Source organism: Gadus macrocephalus, chromosome 23 (assembly GCF_031168955.1).
Source record: "Gadus macrocephalus chromosome 23, ASM3116895v1".
In the NCBI taxonomy this organism is placed as follows: domain Eukaryota; kingdom Metazoa; phylum Chordata; class Actinopteri; order Gadiformes; family Gadidae; genus Gadus; species Gadus macrocephalus.
The window spans coordinates 7906550-7929771 of record NC_082404.1 but is presented as its reverse complement, the minus strand read 5'-3'; the positions used below and the strand labels follow the sequence as shown (position 1 = coordinate 7929771).

General features: G+C 42.6%; 1 protein-coding gene and 1 long non-coding RNA gene across 2 annotated transcripts; one reads left to right on the top strand and one right to left on the bottom strand.

Annotated features, from left to right (window-relative positions):
• Nucleotides 1-609: 609 nt before the first annotated feature.
• LOC132452699 (uncharacterized) lies at nt 610-3011 on the bottom strand. The gene is made up of 2 exons (XR_009524472.1): nt 2672-3011; nt 610-2499 (listed from the first exon to the last, which is right to left on the bottom strand). It is a non-coding gene; the product is annotated as an uncharacterized LOC132452699 (long non-coding RNA).
• An 8607-nt stretch (nt 3012-11618) lies between these two features.
• pxdc1b (PX domain containing 1b) lies at nt 11619-22820 on the top strand. Its single transcript, XM_060045636.1, has 5 exons — nt 11619-12523; nt 17299-17390; nt 18964-19081; nt 20256-20370; nt 21243-22820. Exons 1-5 carry the CDS (start codon nt 12268-12270, stop codon nt 21361-21363), a joined length of 702 nt encoding a protein of 233 aa, XP_059901619.1. The 5' UTR covers nt 11619-12267; the 3' UTR covers nt 21364-22820.
• Nucleotides 22821-23222: the final 402 nt, after the last annotated feature.

Here is a 23222-nt window from a genome sequence, read left to right as displayed (position 1 = left end):
AGTGGGAGAGCGAAAGCAAGAGAGAAAAAAGGAAGGTGTGAGAAAGCGAGAGGGAGAGTGGTAGCAGGGGCATGTTTGGCCGAGATTCAGGTGTCTGAAATGGAGACATTAGATATCCCATGAGAGGAAACCCCTGGCCTGATACGCCAACCCGGTATCACCCGGTAAAGCAGCCAAGTCCCACAAATTGCTTGAACTATTTATTTCATTCCATTGTTTCGTTGATATGCATTATTGAAAAGTTTCAAGCATATGGATTTAATGCAATATCCACAAACAGTTCAAAATGGTACCATGAAATGTCTTGTTTATTGTATTAACCAGTTCAAGAGCTTCCATGGAAACTTTCTACCCATGTTAAATAGATTTAGTTGGCAGTTCCTTTTCTGCCCATTCTTTTTTAAACTTGTGGAAGCACTTTGCAGTACTGGGAGACAATTCTAACGGCATGGAGCTAGATTCTAAAAATATCAAAAGATGCCCAAAGCAAATACCTTTAACCCATAGTTGTGTTTTATCAAATTTATCAGAGTTTCATTGACCACAAATTGAGCAGAAATATTTTGCATACAAATCTTTAAATAGTTTAACCACATTAAGAAAAATACATTCGTTAATTTTTTTTTATTAGTGAAGCCACAAGTTTTGCACATTATCCAAACAGAATACCTGAAATGTTGATATTTCAGCCCTTTCGGGTTAAAACAAGAGAAAAGGACAACCTAAGAGTGAAAAGTTTGGGTTAGGTGACCTATAGTTCAAAGATGTCCCTGGTCAGGTAGACTAAATAAAAGTGTATTCCCAATTGCTCCAGGACATTCGTGTAATTTACTTGTGAGCTCTCCCTCAAGCCTAGAGAGACATCAGTGTTGAACCACCAACTGAAAGAGGGTATTTGCCATTAGTATGAGTGACAACATTTCATGGCTATTAATTTAGTTCATTATATTTAGCCGATTTGAATAGACTTTTCTAGCAGGTGAGGCTGTCAAAGAACTAAATATGGAGCAACTACAAAAAGTAAATTTGCAGCATGACCAAATTATACAAAAAGTATAGGAACTGTTCTAGCAGATATGTTTTAGAAGTCTCTTTTGATAGGCAGGGAATAATTGTCTTTGTCACCCTGTAGTCATGCCATCAAATCTGGCAAAGTACCGCTACTGATTAATCCAGTAGACTCACCAGTCAAGTCCCCCTAGTTAGAAAATGGAAGAAACCCAGTTAGTCATGTTAATTATTCTGTTGTTACAAAGGAAGACTAATACTTTCCACATATTGCGATCCAAGTTACTGGCTGCAGTCTTGGATTTTATAGTTCTATATGAATAGATTCAATTTACTAAACTATTAATCATGCTTCAGACGAATTAACCTTTCTTGGATGGCAGATCTACCACAAGCCTCCATTGCCACAACCTCCAGATGGCTTACGACCTACGGCAACTCCTCGACTACTGCAAGCCAACAAATTGGCTCTTGCACACCAGACACGCATTTTGCTTTATTTTAGGTTTTCAAGCATCTTAAAATACCCAAATCGCTCCAATACACAAGTCAGCTAATGGCCTACAAGGAAATGCTGAAGCTAGTGTTAGTGATGGCGATAGAAATGGACAAGCTTGCGTGTACAAATATGCAACTAGAATTGCAAGGTTCACAGCCCAGTTGCATAAGTGGTCACAACCGTTGGATTGTAAGCAAGGGTAAAAAAAATAAAAAATAACTTCCCACAAACTAGTCAACATGGTCAATTGAAAGCCTGTACAAAACAACCCTGGAATCGTCAAATGCAGCTTTACTGCGGATGAATTAAGCCAAATTGCATAAACATCCAATGGTAAACAGTATACAAATGCAATCAAGGTTGCACTCACACTAGGCCATCTGGCCGTGACCGTCGCAACTGTGGCCTGGCCACGGTAGGCTCTTGTACATACGCCATCACCTCGCTAGCATCCAAACAATTCTACCAAACCCTAACCAACTAGTGAAAAATGGAACAAAACTTTAGCACACACCCAGTGACTAATCACCTTGTCCAGGGGTGTTCCAACGTGGTTTACCAGAGGGCCTTGTGGACTTAAAGTAAGCCACACATTTGACAGAGACAGCACGGAATGACGTTAAACTAAGCTAATCTACAGGTTACTAGTGCTAGTGCAATTACATGAGCATTTTGCACAATATTTGTACTCCAATGCTACGTAAAGCAGGCTTCTTCAGAAACCCGTAGCCTGCTACATTGAAGGGCAACTGTAACAAATCCTGACCAAGACCGAAAGATGGCTCTGGAAGCCACGACGGCCCACGCAGCAGATTACTGCGTGGACCGTGGTGGCTTCCAGATCAACCCTTCGGTGGACCATTCATACACATGTATTCCGAGGATGTTTTGAAGACACTGGAGTCCCATGGCACTAGATTCCTTTGAAGACTAAGTTGGTATGGGGGGGCCCAAAGGGGGCCCCCCCATAGATCTTGTCAGTCATCTAACACCTGTTAAGAAAAACACACACACACATCACAAGATACAAATCAGCAAAGCTAGGTTAACAAACAGTGGCGACATGCATGTCAAGGTGCAAAGAGCAGGGATACTGATGGCTAGTGTCTGAGGAGACAGCCCAAAAACGTCAACATTTAATAAAGGAAAATAACTTTTACTCACTGCGGTGGTCTGTTTCGAAGTGCCATGTTGGTAGCAATATTTGTCTGGGCTGTTCAGTCAAATGCCCACAAAAACAAACACAACAAAGCATTATTTCAGTTTGTATAAAGTGACAATAGTGATCTGCAATCTAGATCGAAAACTTTCAACCCTCACTAAACTCAACCTCGATTGACACAGGCCGATGCGAAAAGTAAACCAAACCTTGTGTTCACCTTTAATAAAGGGGTGCGTGACAGGTGATCTCAATTAAGAGCTAATCAGAAAGAACACACTGATCAGCCATGAGTGAGACGTTCAAAACGAGGACGAGGATTTAACGGAATTGTTACCATTCAAATTCTAATTTCTTTATTATTGGATAGGGTATGATATCAATGATTTGGGCTTTGAGTAGGCCTATATTTCTTAAATATATTTCTTACATTTTTTCACCCCTTCGCCTTTTGAATATGAAATCTATAATCTCAGCCTCTCTATAATTTGCCCAACACATATTTTATTGTTCAAATAAAATCCCATCCTTATTTTGCCATTCATATTGAATCTTTACTGTCTTTCATTGTACAACACAATCATCTAATAATTATTCATAACGCTCTTCCATCTCCTTGGCTGCATTAAGACATCTCCTTGGCTGCATTAAGGTGGTCGTGGACTCCTGAAAAATACTATGGTTGTTTTGTATGTAGAATAAAATGCCATTGTACATTTAAAAAAAAAAGGGAAGACTTTCACAATGCAGGATTCTGGGAATGCAGTGATGGAATCCCGATAACACCTGTTCCCTAATAAATGGGCTCAAGATTCTGAGTCTGCCTGCAAGAGGTTGTGTGTGTGTGTGTGTGTGTGTATGTCCGACTTTTTGCGTGTTACACAGAACGAAATGTAAACCAATGCATTCTGAATGGGAGTGTTCTAAGACAATTAACTAAACGGTACGAGAGAGAGAAAGAGAGAAAGAGAGAGAGGGAGGGACAGAGAGAGAGAGAGAGAGAGAGAGAGAGAGAGAGAGAGAGAGAGAGAGAGAGAGAGAGAGAGAGAGAGAGAGAGAGAGAGAGAGAGAGAGAGAGAGAGAGCGCAGATAGTACAGTGCACCCTAGATATATATATATATATATATATATAATGCCTAATTATATATATTGCCTATATATATGTATAGGCTATATATAATTAGGCTATAATTATATTATTTAGCGTGTAATGAGACAATCTATAGCCAAATTGTCGAAGATGCCCGAGAATCTCCGGGGATATCAGCATGGGAAATCGGCGAATCAGACCCATGAACCTATAAAGAAAGACGTCATCTCAAGCGGGAGAGAACGTTTGCGGTGCTGGTTTGTGTCACGTAAGTACAATGCCGTGTTCCAATACCCGTACTTCCATGAGTATACTTAAAGGAAGTACACTATCTGCACTATCCGTACTCACTTGAGTACGGTAATTTTTCAGATGCGAGTGCTGTTCCAAATCGAGTACTCCGTGGTGCACTTACCGGAAAGTACGATCACGACTGCCGCCGCGTCCCCTCCCCCGCAATAAACATCCCGCTTTGAACGGTGAACTCTTTACGCCTAGCAGCTATAAAAAGCTATAGAAACTATAAAAACTACAAAATGACTCTATTAATGCAGGCTATGTGGAAAATGCGCAGACTTTGGCTCAGCCTGGCTCCGCCTCTTCCGCTACGTAGCTAAGATGGCTGCCGTTGAGTACGGGCAGAGATGTCTAATATGAGACGTAGCTCTGGTACGGGGAGTGTCCATGGACCTAATAAAGGATGGACCACGGACTGGAAAATGGCCGCCCATTCATTCCTATGCAAACTGCTCAGTGGCGCAGGGTAACATACAGGAGCGATTTGCTTCCGCGTTATGTGGCCAAGACACGTGACCTAGTCCGTGACGTACCGGATGCAGAGATCTTCTTCTTCTTCTAGTTTAGTGGAGAATCATAGTTTTTCCCCATATACCGCCACCTACTGGACTACTACACAGGAGTTTGTGACAAGGACGTTGGCAAATGATACTTTAAATCATAAAAATAAATTCAAAGAAAAAACCAAACTAACGAAACAAAATAAACAAAATATAACAAACTAACAAAAGAAATGAATAAATAAAAATAAAAAATAAAAAATATATATACTTAAGGTTAAATTCTTCTAATTAGGTTAGTATCTTTTAGCTAATTTATCAGCAATTTCATTGCCATATATTCCATGGTGGGCTGGAATCCAACAGAACTGAATAACTAAACCAAGGCTTATAATATTTAAAAGAAGATGCTTTACCTCTATCACCAAATCTTCACGTATTGAATTATCTGTTATAAAACTTAGTATCTACAACCCATCTTAGAGCGGTTATTATTGTGGCCATCTCGATTGAGTATACTGATAAAGTCACCCACTCTATATCCATATCCTTTTTCAAATTCTGGAATATATATATGCCAATACCACATTGTCCTTTGGGATCTTTAGAACCATCTGTAAATATTTTAAGATATCCATAGAATGAAGTATTTAAATAACTTGAGCAGGCATTAGCAAAACTTTGCTTGGTGAGATGCTCGCTTTTTCGAAATGGAATAAGATGCAGCTGGGTAGGTGCTGAGAGGTGATGCATGAGGCATGATGGTGGCACGGCAGACAAGTAGAGGAGCATGGTGGACTGGGATCTGATGAGGAAACAAAAAAGATTATCTAACTTAAGATAAAATATACTCTGAAGTTTCCAGTTTCTGCAAACAGAAGAGAAGGGGTTTAATTAAGGCTTTGTATCATTAATAAGATAGACTGTGAATAACAAACGAAAAAATATAAAAGGCCTGGCTTAGTTTAAAGCCCACTCACCACGTCAAGGTGCAGGCCAAGAGTGGGAACATAGAACAAAGACTCACATCACAAACTCAGACAGTCACAACATGTATATGAATACGAGACACAATAGAACAAGGTACACACTGTAATACTATAATCAAGAGGACATACAGGCAGTTCAAATAAAAAGATATAGAACTTTATTGATCTGGAAACTTCATAAATATGTAAGATTGCTCCATATAGGCCTAATACCATAGTAACATAGTAAACGTATGTAGGCCTAAAAAATTCAGTTCAATGTTATTGCTTAAGAAACAGATTCCTTCCAACTAACTATTTACGAAAAATGCAATCAATAATTTATATAAAAGTAAATGTTTACATATCGACCAGCAACGAAGTTGGAGTAGCCTACCCAAATAATGAATTGTAATACACCAACATTGTCAACTGTCATACATAGCTAACCATAACCCTGTCATAGCTAAACAAGCAAATGAAAATGAAATACCTACCAACGCAACTGAAATGTTAATATTAGACAATTAACAATATTATGAAAATTACGTAGGTCTCCCATAATCATTCAGGTAATCAATACGTCCGTGCCTGTTACAGCTATTTCAATGATATGTGTGTTATATATCCGTGTTCAACGCCATTCATGTTAAGTAAAAGGACAAATCTCAGACTTTGGAAGTTAATGGAGTTAATGGAAGTTAATTCGGAATTTAATTTAATTCGGAAGTTAATGGAGCCGTGCACTTCAAAATAGGTCCATAGCAAGGAGCCGTTTGTTTCAGTACGACTCCTTTCAGCTGCCCACCCAACATAAACTGCTAATAAAACGCTTGAGGAGGCGTTTTGAAAAGAAAGAACTTAAATTTTTTTAGAACAGGGTAGAAATATAATTATGAGCCTTTGATTGATATCCAGACATTTTTTGCGGAGACACAATCCTGTTCCCCACTTGTATTGGAGTGGACGGCGATATCTACTTCTGGGCCACATGAAATGACGGACCCCCGTCCACAGCCAGCTTAAACAGCTGCAATACCAGGCTTGGCCTCTGAGCACTGGTGGATTGTGGAAGTATGCGTCTATCCTGGGGGCCTGATCGAAGGACACTCCCCGTACTCAACGGCAGCCATCTTAGCTACGTAGCGGAAGAGGCGGAGCCAGGCTGAGCCAAAGTCTGCGCATTTTCCACATAGCCTGCATTAATAGAGTCATTTTGTAGTTTTTATAGTTTTTATAGCTGCTAGGCGTAAAGAGTTCACCGTTCAAAGCGGGATGTTTATTGCGGGGGAGGAGCCACGGCGGCAGTCGTGATCGTAATTTCCGGTTAGTGCACCACGGAGTACTCGATTTGGAACAGCACTCACATCTGAAAAAATAACGTAGTAGTTAGTGCGGATAGTATACTTCCTTTAAGTATACTCATGGAAGTACGGGTATGGTCTCACGGAAATACGTGACACTGTCACGTTATTTAATCTATTGAAACGTGATCAGGGACACGTAGGCCTATTTTCTAAATTTTGTATTTCAATTGGAAGTAGGCTATTTGTCGTGTCACTAAGCATGACTTCCAAACTAAGGTTCTGTCCGGGAGCGTTCTCCCTAATGTCCCTTATGGAGCTCCGTACAGATATAATTGTCTTAGAACACTCCCATTCAGAATGCATTGGTTTACATTTCGTTGTGTGTAACACGCAAAAAGTCGGACTATCGTGCTCTGGAACACGCTTCAATAGATTAACGTTTGTGCGCAGGAGCACGCAATCGCGTGATACCGGGTTGGATACGCAGAGTAAATGACTCCTCTCTTTTTCGGTGTGTGTAAGTAAGTAGGCCCACTGTACACAGAGTCTGGTCTATTTACGATTTAGTAATGTGGCATTCATCCAAAGGGACGTACAGTGAATACAGAGACAGGTCATTAAAGACCAGATAGGGGTTAGACAGTACAGAGACAGGCCAGGAAGGAGCAGGTAGGGATAAGACAGTACAGAGACAGGTCTTGAAGGGGTTGGATAGTACAGAGACAGATCATGAAGGAGAAGGTAGGGGTTGGACAGTACAGAGACAGGTCATGAAGAGGTTGGATAGTACAGAGACAAGGTCATGAAGGAGCAAGTAGGGGTACCGTTAGACAGTACAGAAAGGGCATGAAGGAGCAGGTAGGGGTTGCCTACAGGTAGGCTGCAGACATTTGGGCTCAAATCTAGTACCTTTAAGCTGGGAGTCAATTTATAAAAAAAAAAAGAACGGAAATGATGGTGGCCTCAAATCGATGGAGAAACTAAGGTCTTCTCTACCCTCCCCCTGAACCAGACCATACAGCCATACACCTCACCATGGAGAGCGGGCCAGGAGTCGGAGCGTCTGTCTTGACAAAGACAACCCCGGGAGAGAGGGCCGTAAACATGGCCGACTGACTGGTTTGTTAAGACCTCAGTCCATTATTAGGTCTGTAAAAAAACAACTCTCTACTGTTCACCACCCCTAGCTCCCATTGTAGCCTTTTTTTATCGCTTTTGTGTGTCTTTAAGGATGGCCCCTTGAGTCATGGCTCCTGATGTCGTCCTAGTAACAACCCCCCTTTCCCAGAATGCACTTTGCATGATTCTGAGAAACACCAGTGTGTCTCCATCTGGGCAGATGTTCTTTGTTCCTATGTGTGTATGTGTGTGTGCGTGAGTGTGTGAGTGTGTGTGTTTTATGAGGTCTGATGTTCAGTGATCTGGGAGACCAGAAGCTGTTGAGGGTCTGGGTCGCGGAGCGCAGCGTCTCTGAGCCCGTAGGCACCATATGCTGCCGTCTCAGGGCTGGAGGATGGATGTCGTCTGTGAGGGGAGGCCAGGCGTCGAGGCGTATTCTCCACCCCTCCCGTTGAGCTGACAGGGGTGGACGTTTCGGCGGGGGGGGGTCTTAGATGAAAACAGTGTGTGTGTGCAGTCGTGTGTGTATGCATGTTGAGAGTGGAAGGGGTGGGTTTGTTTTCAACATGTTGATAGCAGCGCTGTTTTCTGGGATCAAGCAGTCCTACGCTGTTGTAGCAGAACTTCTGCTCGTTTCCTGTTCCCTTACAGATATATTACCGTATTCTACCGTAAAAAGCGCAACGGTACGAGGCATTGAGAATGGGATTTTAATTTGTGTATTTCTTGAGTGGCCATTCTACACAGTGTTGTACCTTCTCGGACACTTTTTACAGTTTACTACTACTGGCCGAGTTTGTGTTCGTCAACTATGCGCTTACAATTCCCCGCCTCCAGCAACATGATTGGTCAAAACAAATATGTAGCGAAAGAACAATCATATAAAGTCTGATTTGTGAGACTAGAAGCACTGCAACAAGTAAAAAACAACATCAGCTGGAGTCAGTGTCTGTGTGTGTTGGTAAACATTTTAACCTGCTCCATGTAATTAGGAGAGATGGGAAACAGTTTGGTTCTGATGGGAGTGCGGAAGACCTACATGGAAACCCAAAGATATTCTTCTTCGAGCAGCTAATGTCCACAGATAGGCTTAGAGCCAGATAATGTAACCCCCAACCTGCTACTAAATCTCACAAAATGGCGTGTCAACAAATGCAAAGTGGGAATGGGTAAAAGTGTCTGCTAAGTGACTACATTATTAATTATGAATATGTTTATCTGGCAGGATTTCCAGTGAACGTAAGAGGTAACAAAGAAACAACATTTCCCGGTTTGACAAAAGGACCCCTTTGAGGGTAAGACATGTTTACAAGTTTATAAAAAGTTTATAACAAGTTCAACTACTCTGTGATTTTTGAGTTTCCCTAAAGGCAAACCTTTAAGAGAGCAAGGTTTGACCATAATGTAATGACTGCATGTAATAATACCTTCAGCCATATTGAGCTTTTTTTTTCGTAAGGGAGGGCTTTTAATGTGAAAGGGCCCAGAGCAATGATACTGCTGGCCAAACGAGGTGGTGTTTATGTAAATGACAGTGCTGGAGTCTGAGTCGAGATGAACTCCAGGGAGCAATTTCAAACCCGAAATCAGCAAAGCTGAACTCACAGTTAGTTACACAGTCTTCACTATCAAATATGAACACACAAGTGGAGCTGAGAGTGAGGAACAAGAGTTGCTGATATGGAATCTATTGTTTTAGGGAATCTCGAATATGAATAAAATTTGACGTAATCAAATTCACATGGCTAATTATTTATAGCCATGAGTAATACGACTTGCCACTTATTCAGCTGCAATATTCATTCCTCCAATGAGAATTATAATAACGGACAGATGGTGAAAGGGTTAAAGCAATCTGTGAGGAAGCAGAGGCATAAAAATGTAAGAAGTTGGGGTCGCAAAAAAGTTTGGCTCCAAAAATGGGATCCTGGGCCCAAAAAACAGTTGCATTTAAGTCAGCTTGAAGCACGGAGGGTTGGAAGCATTGCTGTATTTTTCCATTGGAAACGGTATCACTGAGCTCAGAGAACACACGTACTAGATGGTGAGGAGGCAGAATGTGCTGAGAGTGTAGCCGCGGTCTCACCGCAGATGCAGAGCTCGCTGCCTACCGACTGATCCTGTTATTAAAGACGGAGGGGAACTCATACCCACAGTCCTCTGGGCTTTGACTCTGTGACTGTATGACTACCGTGTCTGTGTGTCTGGAGGTCTGTTTGTCTAATTGTCTGTCCTTCTAGCCGTCTCTCTGTTAGACTATCTGTAGCTGTCCCTATGCATCTGTTTGTTTATCGATCTGCCTATCAGGCCACATGTCCATCCAGCCATTTATTAAGTGCATGAATCTAGCACGTTTTTGATGTACCATCGTTTAATAATTGTTTTTTGAATAAAATCTCTCTGGAAATGTAAATTGTATCATAAAAGCACTAATTTAGCTTGTTGCAACATTGTTGCACATCGAGTAAAGTCGAAGTAATTTCCATTCCCCACTCGGATAGGACATGTTGTCTAGCAAGGCACGCCAGAATGCCTGGATAGGAATGTATATGTTGTGGAACGCAGAGAGAGACCCCCTGAGAAACATATCAACATAGAAAACCATAACCCCCCCCCCTCCTCTATGCAGTGTGATTTATACAGGCCCGGTGTCGCAGGGGGGCAGTTCTGAGGCGAGAAGAAAAGAAGAGAGACAGGTTGCAAGGATGATTTCCACACCATCTGTCCCCCTTGGAGCTCGATGGGAGAATCTAAACCCGACATTACTTAGTTTATAGCTGCCTTCTTTTGAGTCCTTATGTGTCTCACAGTGATGCTTTTGACCCTTATAACCCACAGCTTTTCCATTGAGTCTATGCTTCCATGCCTTCTGGATGAAGTTTTTTTTAAAACATAATGATAATTAAACCCGCCGATCACCTCCATGAATAATCATACACCATCCAAACAACTATCCGTCATTCCATCCATCTATCCTCATACACACATCCATCTATCCACCCGTCATTCCCTCTCTCTCTTTCTCTCTCAGGATAGATGGATGGATCTGTCCATCCATCTCCATCTGTCTTTCCAACCATCAATCAATCATCCATCCATCCATCCATCCATCCATCCACCCATCCATCCATCCATCCATCCATCCATCCATCCATCCATCCATCCATCCATCCACCCATCCATCCATCCATCCACCCATCCATCCAGCCATCCATCCATCCACCCATCGATCGTAGCATGAGGGGTTTATCCTCATCAGCAGTGGGTCGTTCACCCCTCCATCCCAACCCGAAACCACATCACCACCGCTACACCCTGCTCTCCTATAGAGCTATTAGCAGACTGGGGAAGCTTGTAAACTTTGCCGTAACCTTCTACTGCAGGCGGTTATTGCTTCATGGCAGAGGAGGGAACAACACACGGTAGTTAGAACTACTCTAGGATACACAGGGCGTGTGTATTTCATGCAGATACTTATCGTCTGCCTTGCATCATCTAGGTAGTTGATGAGACACATTTGAAATAAAAAACGAAGGAAGCGTTGAGTAATCAGATGCATATATTCTTGCAGTTATCAGCATTTAAAGATGCAACACATTCCTTCTTTTGTTATTGCCAAAGAATAGACGGAGCAGGGAGAGACGGATGGGAGTGAGGGGAAGGGGAAAGGGAGCAAGAAGAAAAGTTCGGGCTCGCTGGCCCCGGTTGCATTCTTTGCATATTAATACCCACAGTGTTGAGGAAGGGGAGGAAACTTTCTTGAGCAACCGGAGAGAGAGAGAGAGAGGACTGGGAGCGCCCCTTACTTGGTATATATTGTACTGGGAGGAAAGCTTCTTCTCAATGGACCTATAGGGAAGTCGTATGGTGGGATTCAAGTAGGTACCGAAATCGTACTTGAAAGATACGATTATTTTCGTGTTGGTTAACTGGGGGTAAAAGAATCCACTGGATCGCATCGCAGCGCTTCGGCACTGGATAATCGATAACCGCTATTTGGACAACTTTTGACCTCCGGCGTTATCGACTTTGACTTTGGACCGAGTTAGGACGATGTTTTTTAAAACGTCAACATGCCACGTTTGAGACGACGCCTTTGATGGGCTGAGCAGCAGAACAACGACCAGCCTCCGGCAGACCGCTCTGGGAAGACGAGACGCTGCGTCTTAAAGTTGTCTCCTCTTGTTTTGGTGTCTGTTTGAATATTTCCGAGACATTCCGCCACAGTTCTCTGGTCGGGGATTCGTTTAGTCTTGGGGGGTCCAATCAAACAAAAGTCATTCTCTCGGTGGTAGGATGTCGGACTGACGTCGAGGGGAATGGCATCTTCTGTGTTCGAGGGGACGTCGCTGGTCAACATGTTCGTGAAGGACTGCTGGGTGAACGGGATCCGACGGCTCATCATCAGCCAGAGGGGCGATGAAGAGGAGTTCTTCGAGATCAGGACGGAGTGGTCGGACAGGAACATTTTATATCTGCATCGGAGCTACTCGGACTTCGGCAGGCTGTTTAAGAGACTGGCGGAGTCCTTTCCGGAGGACAGGAGCGACCTGTCCAAGTCTCCGCTCTTAGAAGGTTGGTAGTTTGAAAACTTTGCACGAGTAAATAAAATCCGTGATAACTGATGACATTACAAAATAAAAGGTTTTTTATCACAAAAACAAAAAAAAGGAATATAAGCGCAATGTTCCTGTGCTGGAAACTTTAATTTCACGACCTGCCTTAATGTCTATCCTCACTCCTGGGGTTAAATTAGCCCGCTGGGCGGTCACAGTGAGGAGACGTCTTGTCACACATCGGACCCGTGGTCGTGGACATCAGTATAATGAGTGATGGACACGGATCTTAATGTAGGCCTACTTCAGATCAGTATTTCCTGACGTCTGACGGATACAATAAGGCCTTAATTCTGCTTTTATTATACGAGCCAACTTCATGGAGACCTAAACGAGGTGAACGTCCTAAAACCCACTGATCAAAAATAAATATGTCATATTGAATATGCAGTAACTCGACTCAACGCAATTATTGAATAAAATGTTATAAACACGTTCACTCATATGTCCAAAAAGTTGCGATTTGTTGTATTGTTGAATCAGGCGATACCTGTAGCGCTCTCAGGATTGATGCTGATTTTGGTTTGCAGGTCGCTGATAGGTTCCCTGTGCGTGTCGGTGTGTTGATTTGACCATTAGAGCCAACACGCCTGATCCTCTAAAACAGGGCTATTCAACCTCCTTAACAAGTGGGCCAAAAAGGAAAACCACTGGGGGTTCATGGGCCACACAGAGTAAAACTATGTGAATAAATCGCTACAAATTAATCTTACTTAATGTAGTGTTAACTTAATATATATAATACTACTACATGGAATAAACTTGTCAGACGCATTCCTTCCTTCTTCACTTTTAATCGTATCATTATGAAAGATTTTGTTCCCACATATTTTGGACACGTATTTAGAATTCAACAATGTTGTTTGAATCATCACAAAAGAGAACCACTGTACATATGAGACATTTTGAGCCAGTGAGTCAGTGAGAAAGATTGCACTGCCTTGTTTGCCTAGTTTGGCTCATCCTGAGACACTCATGCAGCTTCTCATAGGTCATGGAGCAACGTGCCCTTGTTCTGATGGCATTCATATGAGAAAACAGAAAAGCTAGACTCACACGTATCGGTTGAGCCAAACATTGTCAGAATAAGTGATGCCAGTTCCTGATTGTGGGGTACGGATACTGGCTAGTATCACCGGCTACACACAGAAACCTGATTTGCATGCAACTATATTTCTCCTTTATTTATTTTTTTTGCATGCAACCTCTTGCGGGCCAGAAAAAAAGTAAGAGGGGCCGCATTTGGCCCACGGGCCGCTAGTTGAATAGGCCTGCTCTAAAAGTTGATATCTATGGCCGTCCTCCTGTGTAGACGAGAGAGAGAGAGAGAGAGAGAGAGAGAGAGAGAGAGAGAGAGAGAGAGAGAGAGAGAGAGAGAGAGAGAGAGAGAGAGAGAGAGAGAGAGAGAGAGAGAGAGAGAGAGAGAGAGAGAGAGAGAGAGAGAGAGAGAGGAATGGGTCCGTTTGCATCCCCTCGTATGGAAATAGCTCTCTCCAAGAGTTGTTGACGGTCAGGATTCTGCCACTCAGAAGAGGTGAGCAATGCATTGTGGGAAACGAGACCTGGGCAATGGATTGTGGGAAATGGGCAGTGTATGATGGGAGAAAACGGATGTTGAGATCAACAATAAAAGGTTCAACCCAGGTCTCACTGGTTGAACGGGACTCATAAAGAAAGTGCATCATCAGGTGATGGATGGTCCAGAAGACCCACCCCTGTATTCCAGTTGTGTATTTATTTCACACCGGGATGTTGAAATGGACACGAAGTTAGGTTGAGAATGTCGGGCATGTGGAGGACTGGCCGGCCTCTGCCGGTGTTGTCCGTGCGTTACCACGGCGACAGTAGAGGAGGCTGATGTCATGCTGTGGGAAGCTGTCACACAGGGCCTGGCAGAGGATTGGACACTCTATTTATACCCCTCCCTGAACAAACTTACACTCACTTGTAAATGCATGCAGACGAGATGAGTCAGAAACAAGGAAGGTGTTACATCAAAGGAGACCCTTGCTTGCCCTCAAGCAAAATTAAGAAAATGCCCTCTTATGTACGGTATAGTCACTTTTTCCATTTGGCTTTATTGCTGTGCGGGATAGGGATCCCAAGGAAAACAATGCACTACAGGAATAAGGGCCAGACAAGTCCATTAAGGTCCATCCCTTTATACAGCACCCTGCAGAAATAAGGACAGGAATGATTTGGTGCATACACAAACTTATAGAACTATACTGGTCTTAGGGTGCAGGGGCATGTCTAGACTAGTTAAGTAGGGACGGCCCAGGAGAGGCACAGAATAATATGACATAAGAGGCCCCAATCCAAAACACCAAGCCCTTGCAGAGCAGTTTAGAGAATGCATCTTCCCAAATTGTGATTCTTTTATATATATGGCCGATTTAGGTAGGGTGGCACTCAGGTTGGACGGTTACATTTTTGTCAGGCCTCCCGGTGAACAAGCCCCTCACAGGGTGTGATGGAAAAATAGTATAATCACTCTCAGATCTTCTGTTTAATGTCACTGACAAAGAAGAGGATGACTGAGTCGGTGGGGTGATAAAAACACTGAAGATGACTCATGTCCTTTTAGTTCCTCTTTACTCCAGCTAGTGTCCAGAATTAACTCTGGTCTCAGACATGCAATTTAAAATGCTGACATTCAGGGGAAATGTTGGATTTGACGCTGGATTCCAATGCTTGTTATTTTGGACTGGTTGAAAGTAGGATTGCTAAAGATAGTTGATGTTTCTCTCTGAGGTGAAAGGTTCTGGGTTTGATCACCTATGTCTACCTGCATCCCTGAGCAAGATGCCCCAATCTTTACCTGCTCCTAATGTCAAAATACTCTGAATTGCTTTGGGCTCAAAGTGTCTGAAAATGACTGCAAAATAGTAGTATGATGCAGTGTTTTGCAACACTGGAGAGAGATCGAAAAAGAGCGCGTGCAGATCTCGAGGGCAGAGAGGTGAGTCCCATCCAACTTCTGAGAAACATGAAGTGATCCCTCCCGCCCCAATAAAAATTCTTTCTGAATATATTAAGTTATTGAAAAAATATGTTTAATAGAAGTTGAGTCCACCTTTGAAGTAATTCACTCACTCTTTCACTCATACCCCCCCATATAGTGGTCTGACCGTTTGTTACATCAGCTCATTTGATACACGTTGGTTATGCTATTGACGTCCCCATCAGAGAATACTCTTGAAAATGTCCATATCTGTGTTCCCCTCCTAAGTTGTAATGAGATCTGTGGCCCTTGGGCACATGTGCAACTTATTAAAAAAAGAAATGCGTTTTCTGGAGTATAAAAAAATAAGGGAAGCCATCTGCTCTTCTGGTGGTTTGTGATTTATGAAAGAAGACATTGACAAGATAATGGCGTCACAAAGAAACGTCCTCACAGGAAGTATGCTGGCACACCGGCTTCCTTCCCCGCGGCAGGAAGTGGACAGCAGGTTCGCACCAGACGGAAGTGGAGAAAATACACATCGGGTGGAACCTAGGAAAGCAACAACGGATGTTGGAAGTTGTTGTGATTTATATGGAGAGGTTTTCTTCATACATATATACTATATATATTTCCTGTACACATCTAGCAACATTACGCGTTAGAATGTCAACACAGATGAGATAGGAAAGGCTAATTATGATTATGTTACTATTACTATTACATTACAATGACTAATGCTAATGAAAATGCTATTACTGCTCCCAGACTCCCGGACAGATGGCGCCAGAATGTTTGAGCAATAGCGCTGGAGATGTTGGTGATAAAATAGCCCAAGTCATTCTTTTCCAATCCGATGAAATCATACCTTAAGGAGGTATGACGTCGGCCCCGCGGGACGTGGAAAACTGTGTGCCACGATGTTCACCAAACAACAGCTTCTCTGTGGTTGATCTGGCCCATGTGTGCGTTTGTTGTCAGAGTTAAATGAATCGCCGCTGAAGAAAGCCTAAGATCTAAGAGCCCTGACACCAATTCAATTTAATCTGTTATTCACTATTTTAAATGTGATTTCTATATAGATATTGCATTATTGCACCAATCAATATACTTTGTAACATACAGAGTTCTCTCTCTCTCTCTCTCAAAAACCTTTAAACAAATATGCCACCATGAAAAGGTCCATTTGGCCTTCTGTCAAACCCTATGCAATTTACGCTTGTGAGAGGTCGGAATCTTTACCACATTTCGTTGAATGATTTTGTTGTGTTACAAGACATGAACGTTGCCTTATGGTCAAATACAATGTACTGACGCGTGCCTTCTCCTGAACTAAACCCCGTGTATCTCTTAATGGATGGCAAAAACCTGCCCTAAATATAGCTTTGAATTTGAGCTCTATGAAGATGTTATTACCGTGGTATGTTATCACGGTTATCCCCAAACACCTTGAAACCATGTAGGGGATTAAGTCATTGTACGACGCATATTGGTACACTTGTTCTAAAGCTGCTTTAGGTGCTCTGTATTGGTCTTCCACATACCATAGTAATATGGAGCCACCACCGTTGTCTGTGTAACTAACCGTTTCAAGTGAATATTATAATTAAAGGTGGATACTTAAAGTCGTCTTTATTTATCCTGCGATTTAAAAAGGATTAAAATTGAAGGCTGGTAAGCTGTAAACAGTCTCCACAGTGGCACTTTTTCAGAGCGGCGCCACTGGAATACAATTAAATAAACCAATATTTAAATGGAAAATATAAATGGATTTGATGTTATGTTTTCAGGGATGGTGAAGATCAGAGAAGCCAGTGACATTGAGCTGAAGCTGAACGAAGTGGAGAGACTTCTCAAGAACGCCATCAACCTGCCCTGGAAGGTACAGTAGAACAAAGTAGAGTACAGTGTACTATAGCAGAGTACAGTAGAATAGAGTAGAGTAGAGAGAATAACATCAACATGCCCTGGAAGTCACAGTAGAACACAGTAGAGTACAGTGTAATATAGTAGAGTTCAGTAGAGTAGAATACAGATGAACAAAGTTAAGTAAAGTAGAGCAAGTAGAGCAGAGTAGATCACAGTTGAGTACAGTATAATACAGTTGAGAAGAGTATAATACAATAGAGTATCGGAGATCTTCTAGTAGTAGAGTGAGTTGAATATATAGATTTTTGGTTATGGAGTAATGGTGACGCCCAACCACAAGGTATTGGGTCCTATTAAAAATGTCCACCGCCTTACTGTACCTCCTTCTTACTCCCTGTTAGTCGCTTGTGGATAAAGGCGGCCTCTAAGTAGTGAACAGTCATTTCTACAGGCCGAGGCCAGCATTTTTTCCTTGTAACTTGACCACAGGAGGAAGATGGTATTAGTCTGCAGACAATAAGAGGAAGCCATGATCCACCGCAGCCACAGCTGCATGGTCGCGCTGCGCTTCTCCACACTTAACGCTTCGTCAACAAGTTTATGAGCTCAGGACGGAATGTGTTTTCGCCGCCAAAATATAGTGATGACACGGCACTGTTGGTGTTGATTACCAACTCTACTCTACATTAAGGGCGGGCGAAGGCTGAGAGTTGTTCATTTGTATTTTGTCATTTTTAGTTTAGTTGTAAAGACAATACAGATTTTTTTTATTAGCTTGTATTCATGTGATACCTCTTTTGGCAGTCCGCTGTGTGTGAAATATTGCAGAAAGGGCTTAAAACATTTCCTTGCTATGATGATTTAAATAACGGTTCCCTTCGGACTGAAGTGGGCAGTCCTTGAAATTTGGGTTGTTGTCTTATGCGCCTTGAAAGGTTGTGAACCACTGCTCTACGTGACTGTATATTATATGCTATATTTAAGCAATAGATCACGACAGGCTGTGGTATGTGCTCATTATACCACTGTTAAGGGGCGTTGTCCGGCCCCGACGCGCAGCGGAGGGCCGGCGACCCCCTTCACAGTGGTATAATGAGCACATACCACCGACTGAAGTGATCTATTGCTTTTATACAACGGTTACTATTATGGCAAAACGAAGTCATAGACACACTACATTTAAAAATAAACCAAGAAAGTCAAAGTAGCCGTTTTATTAAAGAATACAAAAAAGTAGTCCCTCCTGGCTGCCTTCAAAATGCACGACGGTCGCTATGCAACACACTTTAGCGTCCCTACGAGAGAAGGCTCGGCTAGAGCGGTTCGCCGGCAATTTATCCTATGGAGCAGTTCACTCCCGGAGTAACAACATTTACACCCTCTCCATCATCCAACATATGTTTTACTTTGTAACTGTTTCTACTTCCAGGCGCGGAGTGATATGCAAACTTTCACAAAATGATCGGGCGTCATAGCAGTTATGTATACGCTCATTATACAACAGTTAGGAACCAATCAGATCGCTGGATTTAGGCCCCCCGTTGTATAAATAATATTTATTTATAGATATATTGCTCTCTATCTAGTTCTCCAGGTCAGAGGTCATGCTGACGTTCTTCGAGCGCTCGCCCCTGGACCAGGTGTTGAGGAATGATAAGGTCCACAGAATCCAGCCCTGCTTCCAAAGCCCTCTCAACATATCAGGTACATCCTCATCGCATTAAGGTCCCAGTGAGTTAAGGTTATAGTGCATTAAGGTTACAGTGCGTTAAGGTTACAGTGCGTTAAGGTTCCAGTGAGTTAAGGCAACAGTGCCTTAAGGTTTCAGTGAGTTAAGGTTACAGTGCGTTAAGGTTACAGTGCATTGAGGTCTCAGTGCATTAAGGACTCAGTGCATTAAGGTTACAGTGCGTTAAGGTTACAGTGCATTAAGGTTCCAGTGCCTTATGGTTCCAGTGCAAGCATACATGTGAGACAACAAACCAGTAGAAGACAACCCTTTGATGTTGAAGGCAGTCTCAGAACATAGGTACAGATGTACAGATGGCACTATGTTGGAATGTTTTTCATTCTGGTCCCCTTTTGCCCTCCCCGCACCTTGGGAAAATCTTGTCTGCAACACTCGTCCCATGCCTAATCTGAAACAATTAGTTGGTTTCATCATTAAAAAAAACATCATGTTACAACATTCAGGTTTTACCGGGCTGGAAGACTTGTTTGCAGGATTAACTTAAGGTTTCTGTAGTTAATAACATAAGTCTTAATATCATTCCGAATTGTGGACATTTTCAGATGACCGTTGAAAGACGGTCGTCTGCAACTCCAGCCTGTAGAGGTGGCTAATGGGATAACGGCCATAGTGGAGCTGTAAGACCAGGTTAAAACAGTATTGGTATTAGTTGGGGACAAACCTTGATATGGCTACTTGGTTTTCAATGGGCGGGACCTGTATCTGCATCCTGGGGGGGGGTTGCAAAAACACGTCCGTAATACCCCCACCCAGGCCAGTCACCATGACAACAGGCCAACATACCTGGACCTTTCACCCTCGCGGTCGGCTAATTTCTTCAGAAGATTGTTTCACAGCCACACATAAACTAATGACACAATCGCACAAGTCAGAGAAGACGGGTTGGACCACTCTGTCACCCTGAAAGATATGTACTCAGTACTCCACCCCCCACGTCAACTTGGAGGAGGTTAAGAGGCCTTTGCAGTAATAGGCTCTCAAATAACTGACTAACTCAATTCAGTTCTTTGATTTGTTTTCTGCATACTGTATTGATTCGGTGCAAAACGGGATTGGGATATTAGTCTTTGATAGGGACATTTATAGCCTAACCTAACATTACTTCTTCATGATCTCCGTCCGCTCCAGAGATCATGCGGTCCAATGGGTTCTGTCTGGCCAACACCGAGACCATCGTGTTTGACGAGCGCCTGTCACCAGTGGACAAAGAGAGGCCCTCCTCCACCGACTCAGAGGAACACGCGTGAGTTCCCCTTCACATTTACATCTTTACAGAGGGTCCAACTGGGAAGGTTAGGGAACTCTCAGATATAAGGGGTGCCAGAGCAAATGTTTTACTGTAGGGCTAGAGACAGACAATTACTAGGTTTGTTTATTGTGCGGCAGCTTTAGTAGATCTGCCCTCCTCTTCATCCTAGGTGGATTATTTTTTATAATTAATAAAAACATTATGCGCTTATTTTGAATGTGAATTGTTATTTTATTGTTCACTGAATTTCACAGATCTTTGAATACTGCTCAATAAATAAAACTTGACTTGAGTAATAGTCCAGTTAGGGGTCATCTTTAGCAGATAGGATGCTAAAACAACCAACAAAGTAAGCTGTTTAATATATTTGGTGCTAGCACTATCAGAAGCCAGGCTTACTCTTCCAGTATGATCCAGTATGACACAACGATGCCAGATGCTCTGCACAACCTCGGTGTTCGGCTTCATGGATATTTCATCATCATCTGGAAGAGTGCTCTTTGTACTTCCCGATTGGATGTCTGTGTGTGGAATTCCTTGAATGCAAATTTGAACTTCCTTTCACGCACAAACGCACACACCCCACAGGAAGAGTCTCTGTACACCTCTTCCTTCCTCGCCTGGGTGTGTACGGAGCGAAGAGGGAACAAACGCTTTTGTACAAAAAGTATGACATTCTTTCCTTTCTCGAGGGATAGAATTTCCCATTTCTATCACCTATAACTGCTACCTGTCTGCATTCTTGAGTAAGATGCCCTTCCACCCCTTCCTACTTCATAGCAACATCTATCTCCACAATAAAAATCATTTTGACATTTTGAATAAAAGTAATAAATATAACCACGCCTGGTGCGTCCCGCTCCCAGGTACGACGACGGAGGCTACCTTCCCCCGGACCCTCTGCCGTGCAACGAGGACACAGAGGCCTACGTCACTAACCTGTCCTACTACCACCTGGTCCCGTTCGAGACCGACATCCTGGAGTGAGGCCCCGCTGCAGGAGAGACGCTGCCTGTGGCTGTTGGCTTAGCTCACGCTAGCTCCCCTGCTAGCACCTCACACCACGCCAAACCGGACGCCGAAGCCCCCGTCTCAGCGGAACACGAAGGCTGTGGCAGCCGCCTGGCCCCGACTTTAGTCCGTCTACGGTCTCGGTTGTGGCTGTGATTTGACCAACGAGACCGAACACACATACATGCGTTATCGTTTATTGGTTGGTCTATAATGTCACCACGTGCCTCTGGTTAAACTCTCTCTGCGAGGACAGTTGGATGGAGATCGTGTTGAGAATGACTTCACAAACTTTTCACCACAAAAGACTTTAACCCCAAAACCAGATAAACTCTTCCCCAACTTCCACTGCAACATAATGTTCCCCTGACTAACTACTCCAACAGCATCCTAGCTTGGTGCGTCTCAAGTATTGTTATTCAGTATTGTGAATCTTTCTTAATAACGCTTGTTTGCAACGCTGTGGTAACAGCTTCAAAGAACCTCTGTCAGCTCAGCCTTTAACTTCAACTGCTAGCATTTTCCATTTTTTTGTTCTGGTTTGTATCTTTGTGTTTTTGTGTGTGTGTATGTGGTGTGAGAAAGCCACCAGGAAAACATGGCTTGGGTCAGCAGCAGCAAAGAAACAAACATGAGCAGATATTTTATGTTAAATACATGCTGGCCATGGCCATTCAAACTTAATTCACATAAAACGTTGCATCGGCCTTATGGACCACACGATTAAAAACGATTTGTTTTATTTTCATTTAACATTTGGGGATTAACATGTCTACCCAACTATAGCTTATATTTATAAATATATATTGTTATATAGGAACAGAGTTCTGCTTTTAATGTTAATACAGACTCTAAAATTACCACTATAAGCTGTGAGAAGGTTTTGACCCTTTAACATGTCCATGATGCATATTTAAGTTGTTTTTTACTAAACCAATATCTTAATATTTTATTAAACTTAGACTAGAACTAACCAGGGACAAGGTCTTACCAGTATTTGGGAATAAACAAAGAATGGAATCATCTCAATTTTGAAGCAATACTTTTACAAAAGAAAGAAATGTAAAAAGAAAAAGTTTTGCATAAAGTTTTGTCCTGTTATTGTGTTTATCTTGGGAAAACATCCATCCAATTATTCTGTGTTATTGTGAACCACAGAAGGAGGTTGTTCTTCAGTGCTCTTTCAGACTTCTCTTTTCTCGTATAGCTCAGCAGAGACACAGCAGGAGCTTCATGCTCAGACTGAAATATACCGAAACAGAAAAACCTTGTACTGTGTCTGCAAGGAACTAACAACTAGGTCATGCTTTAGTTTAGGAACTTTTAGTTTGCAATGAATGATTGTGAATCTCATCTCCAAGGCTAATTCTTTCAAACCACCAAAACCGTGTTTGTCACTTTGCTTTGTGAATAAATGGACAGTAGACTTGGAAGAGCTTTAAGTTTCCTGCGGTTCTCTCATGCTCTTTTGCCATGTTTCAAACTATCATTTTGCTTTCTTTGTACAAATCCCCCATTAACCGGAGGAGGGGATAGCAAACCGAATGGAGAATTAACTTTTCTATTTCAAAACTGGTGTTGCGAAATAGAGGGTTGTAATGTAAAATGTGACAACTTGATTGTTATCATGACTCTTAATTTAGAAATATTACACGAGTGTGTGTGTGTGTGTGTGTGTGTGTGTGTGTGTGTGTGTGTGTGTGTGTGTGTGTGTGTGTGTGTGTGTGTGTGTGTGTGTGTGTGCGCGCGTGCGTGTGTGTTAGAGAAATGTAGAACACTATTTGGTGAGGATGCTGGGGTGAGGATTTTGGCGGTGAAATGATAGAGTGAGTGTC